This window comes from Orycteropus afer, unplaced genomic scaffold (genome assembly GCF_000298275.1).
Source record: "Orycteropus afer afer isolate SDZICR_OR568_19922 unplaced genomic scaffold, OryAfe1.0 scaffold00312, whole genome shotgun sequence".
In the NCBI taxonomy this organism is placed as follows: domain Eukaryota; kingdom Metazoa; phylum Chordata; class Mammalia; order Tubulidentata; family Orycteropodidae; genus Orycteropus; species Orycteropus afer.
In genome coordinates this window covers 2,129,585-2,135,466 of record NW_006921899.1, presented here as the reverse complement: position 1 = coordinate 2,135,466, position 5,882 = coordinate 2,129,585, and the positions used below count along the sequence as shown (strand labels likewise).

The 5,882-nt window shown below is 44.1% G+C and overlaps 1 protein-coding gene across 1 annotated transcript in view; it reads right to left on the bottom strand.

Moving 5' to 3' along the window:
- PARN (poly(A)-specific ribonuclease) overlaps positions 1 to 5,882 on the bottom strand; it is a 212,210-nt gene that overhangs the window by 194,686 nt on the left and 11,642 nt on the right. Inside the window, exons 5-8 of the mRNA XM_007951810.1 lie at positions 5,426 to 5,491; positions 4,122 to 4,160; positions 1,933 to 1,975; positions 834 to 914 (exon numbers count right to left, since the gene is read on the bottom strand). Of these exons, the coding sequence (XP_007950001.1) occupies positions 834 to 914; positions 1,933 to 1,975; positions 4,122 to 4,160; positions 5,426 to 5,491 (229 nt within the window). The remainder of the gene's footprint in view (positions 1 to 833; positions 915 to 1,932; positions 1,976 to 4,121; positions 4,161 to 5,425; positions 5,492 to 5,882) is intronic.

Genomic DNA, 5,882 nt, shown 5'->3' with positions numbered 1-5,882 from the left:
CAAAAGTGGCTCGCTGCATCTTCCCTGACTAACTCAGTCAGCCCTTTGCTGTGGCCTTATATGTGGGACCCTGACACTCACCCACACCTAAACCCGCTCCTGGCCTCTGCACCTGTGTCTCAGGCCCTGCCCCCAGCAATCTCCCTCTAGCCCACCCAGTCTAAGTGAACTGTCATCTACCCAGCAGCTCAAATATCTGGTTAGAGCATCTTCTTTCTCCCCCTTTCCTCAATCATACCCAATCACAAAGCCACTGACAACACCTTGGGAACACGTCCAGGTTCCGCTGACACAGCTGCCAGCTATCCTACTCCAAAGCACCAACGTCTCTCAGCCAGTTTACTCCGCAACGTCACTATCTCCCCGCCTCCACTGCACCCACTCAGCTCCATCCTCCCCACAGCACACAGGGTGACATCCCAACAGTGCAAAGCTGACCATGTCATCCTAACCTATCAGCTCCTGTGTTCTGAACTTTGTTTTAGAAAAACTAGTAATGGCCCTGAAGTGAGACACTGCACTATTAGGTAATGTGCAAAGGAATTCAGTGACACACAATGTGAATGATAATCAAGGATACTTTCCAAACTGCTTCATACAAACGAGGGCAGGTCAATCATGATGTAAGACTCATTCTGTTAGCTAAGTCTTAATGTTTAATTTTAGACAACCCTCACTTCATTCTAGGCTTTTCTCTCAATTCATTGATGGCAGAAGACTATTCACTACACTGAATCCAACCTATGATCTAGATTTGAACCAAATACAGAGAAGGAATAAACAGGTAACTGTGACGTCACTTCTTCCCCACAGCAACCGACAGAACCAATCACCTGCTCTCTCGCATGCTTCTGCTGTTCTCTTCTTTGGCGTTCCTCTTCATCTACTTTGCTGATGACGATGTACCGTTCTTTCTGAAAGACATCAAGCAGACGTGATACTTTCTGCAAGTAACTCGATGGAAACGAATTCAGGATTCGGCTACCATTGCAAGTCACTGTCTAACTACACGCACAGTCTGTCACGGGCCAAATGAGCTCGGAGTATTTTGAAATGACACCCAAAGTTGCGTGGATGCATCACACAGGTTTGCATCTGCGTTTCCACGTCACGCTCCCATAGTTTATTAACTCAACCCCACAAATAGCAGTTAAAGCATCGACAGACTATGGCGCTAAGTCGCCTTTTATGAAGAATTAAGAACTCACAGGTCCTAGCTGAACATGATTTTCTATATAATTAGTTTTAAACTAAAACACCTCTATCTTATTTAATTGATTTTTTAATTTCTGGGTTTTCTGGTAACCTACCAGAAAACTAGTGCCCACCTTTTTATATATAGCATTTTCTACTGATTAAACACACCACAAAACTGTCTATGTCTTTAAATAAATTTATCTTCTAGCGAGTTGTTTCATTCATTTAATCTGTTATTTAATTTTACATCTGATTTAAAAGCAACAACTAAATTCTAAACGTTTGCAAAAGAACCACCATCAGCCACTCACTCCTTATCACAGTTCTATCAGTGCCGCTGGGAATACCTGACGACAGTTAGGCTTATGACCCAGGGTCTGAGGTTTCGTTTCCCTGGCCACACAACAGAATTCCTCCTTCATACACATTATTATGGCTTTCTGCTAAAGGAAGAATACGAACCAGCACTTGTATACTTTCAAGTTCACAAAGCAGGCTCACTTGTGTTTACTCACTGATCGTGGTGAAAAAAAGCTGTGAGACAGACAGAGGGTCACTCGTCTGCCTCCTCACCCCCCAACCTCCAACTGAGGGCAACGAGGTAGAGGGCGGCGAACCGGCTTTCCCTTAGCCAAGGTCACCCAACGCACAGGCAGCAGAGCCAAGTTTCAATTCTGAATTTCAACATATCGCCGTATCATTATGAGTGTTAGCCTTGGACAGTTCCTAGGTTACCTTTTCAGTCTCTAACGTCTCAACGTGAATGCCTTTGGGATACCTAAGGAAAATCAAGAATGCATGGTATAAGCACAGGGGTTGATGGGAACTAAAACCCAAGAAAGTATTTTAAAAGCAACCATGACTTGATGGCAGTGAGTTTGGTTTTGGTTTACACAGTTATAAAAAGGAGGTAGGGTAGTGATTAAGGCATTTGACTGCTAACCAGAGAAGGCTGGTGGTTCGAACCAACCAGCCACTCTGGGAAGAGAGATGAGGCAGTCTGCTTCCATAAAGATGTATAGCCTTGGAAACCCAATGGGGGTCACTATGGTTCAGAATCGACCCAACGGCAGTGAGTTTTGGGTATACAGCTGTAAGGAGCTCTGCTGGCACAGTGGTTAAGGCGTTTGGCTGCTAACCGAAAAGTTCGTGTTTTGAACCCACCAGCTGCTTTGTGAGAGAAAGATGAGGCAGTCTGCTTCCATAAAGATTTACAGCCTTGGCAACCCAATGGGAGTTGCTAGGAGTGAGAAACAACTCGACGGCAGTGGGTTTGGTCTTTTTGTGTTTTTGAAACCCTATGGGGGCAGTTCTCCTGTCCTATAAGGTGGCTATGAGTCGTTACCAACTCGACGGCAGTGGGTTTGGTCTTTTTGTGTTTTTGAAACCCTATGGGGGCAGTTCTCCTGTCCTATAAGGTGGCTATGAGTCGTTACCAACTCGATGGCAGTGGTTTGGCTATAGCTATAATTTAACTAAGTAAGTGTATTAAATATGAAATGATTACTACAACGAAGACCGCATAGTAGGTCTATCTCAAAACAGTAATTTCAGGTACTAAATGTTTCCCTGCCCGTGCTCTTAAGCACGGGAGCTCTGGTAGCATAGTGGCTAAGGCACTTGACTGCTAACCAGAAGGCTGGTGGTTCAAACCCACCAGCCACTCCTCGGAAGGAAGGTTGGGCAATCCTACTTCCGTAGTGATACTGCCTAGGAAACCCAAGGAGGGGTCGCTATGAGTCGGGCCCGACTCGACGGCACATAACAACAACATCAACAGCTCTTAAGCACATGTGATGCATCTGATTTCACATTCATTTTTTTTATGACTTAGACATCTCCTGAAATGTCTCGTATCTTGTATACAGTCAATTCATTGCCACAGTCACACTGTGCTTCCAGATATGACAACAGTGCCTATTGTCCTAACTGAAGCTCTAAAGATCTGCTCAGACATCGTGTGGCACTGGGGGGTGGGGGGCGCTTGGAGGGGATGACTCGGCTCGAGTTTAGCACAGTAGCCTGTAGCAGCCAAGCAGTGGGATCTGGAATGCACACGGGGGGTAAGCTACACAACAGGGAAGGAGCCCGGGCAAAGCGGACAACAACCCCTCTCCCATCTTGTTCAAATTCCCAGTGCACACATCACCCACAGATTATAATGGAAGAACAAAAACCCGAAGCAAAGCCAAGTGCAAACATCCATTTGTCTAATGCTGACGTTCAACTCTGGAGAGATCCACCTGAGGATACAACGCAACCAATGGAAACACCCCCAGAAAAGAATGCGCACAAAACTTTCCTCATTATTTTAGGGGTTCACAGACATCTTGAACCCTGTGCATGATGCTAACTAGGGTTAATTCCTGCCCTTGAGAGAACACTCATGTGAGCGTTTCCTAAGCCAAACACCCCATCTTTTTCGTACATCTTCAAAGTCCAAAAGCGTGACAAATCCAGGCCTAATGGATGAGGCCAAAGTGATAATTAAAGCATTTTAAAAGGCTTTAAAGCAACTGTTAAAAAGGGATAACAATGATGAGAAGAAGGCAGATGGAAACCAGAGCACTGGAACACAATTGTGGCTGAGAACGTTGACCCTGTGACAAACGTACCTAATGTCAGTGGACAATTTGCACAGAAACTGTCAAATGGGAACCTAATTTGCTGTGTAAACTTTCACTGAAAACACAATTTTTTTTTTAAAACAGGAAAATACAAAAAATGAAAAAGAAAATAAAGTAGTTATTCAACCAAAGAAAGTGGGAGGGAATAACAAAATAAAGCACTGGCCAAGAACTTGGCATGGTCAAGGTCACCAAGAACCCCAGAATTTCAAAAAGGAAATGATAGCTAAGAAATTATATCTTGTCTTTAAGTCCTGGGGTCCCTCACAGAGCTCCACACAAAACAGAAACACTTACTTCCAGCTCAGAGTCTGATAAATCAGTTTTCTTTGGAACCTGTAAAAACAAAAGACAAGACATTGGAATTGGCTCGTTACACACACTCCTCACTTACTGGCACAGTTAGGTTCCAAAGATAAGGGCATTACATGAAAACTCAGCATTATACGAAAGTGAGGGGTGACCGTCAGATCACAAAATGGAGGATGACGACTACACAGTTACCTAACTGCCAAACTGCATCGTTGAGTAACTGCCTAACCACTGAGCACCACGGCCCAGCCAAGATGACACATAACCATAACCATCACAGCCAGCGTCACTCTTGCCTCAATCCTTGGCATCCGTTACTGCCAGGCGCACGCTGTTAACGTATAAAACAGTCTGATGATTTTTACTATTGTCATAAATACGAAATGCCCAACAATGAGAGCGTCATTAAGTGAGGAGCAGGTGTATAAGAAAATCCTAGCTGACCAAGCATTACCTGGGAAAGATACTTAACTTTAAAGATACTTGATTAGAACACACAGGTAATCCATAACATGAAAACAGGCAGACTGTTACTGCTATGCATACTCCTCATAACTTGCCTTTATCAAGCTTTCACTGTTATATTGCTTTTATAGATGAGGTAGCTGTTCTTGTCTAATCGGAGTATTACTTCCTATGACTGAAAAAGAGTGTAAAGTACACAGAAGCATTAAAACACTTTGGTGAAGCTTGTCACAAAGGAAAATGAAAGGAAGATGTTCAAGCAGACTGTCCTTTTTTTACTGCAGAGAGAAACCAGACGGACAGAGAGAACCTGACCATGAACTCTTCTGAGGCTTTCGTGTGCCAAGCACTCCGTGAGACTAAACTAAGACCCTCGGTGGTGCGGTGCTTAAGCATGCAGCAGCTAACCACAAGGTCAGCAGTTCCAAACCACCAGCCACTGTGGGGGAGAAAGATGAGGCAGCCTGCTCTCATGAAGATGAGAGCCTTGGAAACCCTATGGGCTGCTCTACTCTGCCCCAGAGGGTCGCTGAGTAGGAAATCGACTGACGGCAGGGGGCTGGGTTTGGGTTTTGAGGTTAACATCACGAGCCTCTTTGGCATCTCCTAGAGTCAACGCTGCACAACAGCTTTCTGTCCTCCGGGTGCAGGACAAGGCATTCATTCTGTCCCAATCCCTGCCGTGCTAACACCGAAGTAGTGCTTAAATCCTGGGAACATCCCCAAAATAAAAAGGCTATTTATGAAGTATTTTTAAAGGACCAAAGGCACCATCACGTATCTTTCCAAAAAAAGGACATGTGAAAACGTTAGGGGCAACTGACCCGGTACACGGCTCTAAATCCAAGTTCTGGCTTCCGTCACTTTGTAATAAATCTTCTATTTTCTCTCTGGGGAATCAGAACAAGACCATGACCATCAATCAGCACATTTATGGAAACAGCAACCAACAGAATGACCAGACTCAAACACAGTCTACGTGTAAGAATGTACAAGAGTAGAATCAAATATTCCATTACACCCTCTCAGTTCAATGAGGCTTAAAGCAAAGTATTAACCTTGGCATACACTTTTTCAGGTTACCGTTGTCATTGATAAATTGGTGGTAATGCCTCAAACATTCACCCACCCAAATGATTATTTACTTATTTTTTTGAGTGAGGAGCAAGCAAAAGGCTGGTTTTAGTTTTTAATTTCAAATTTTCTAATATTTGACCTTATCTGAAACTTACCTAACAATTTAACTTCTCTAGTAACGCACTGGGAGCTCCGGTAGCATAG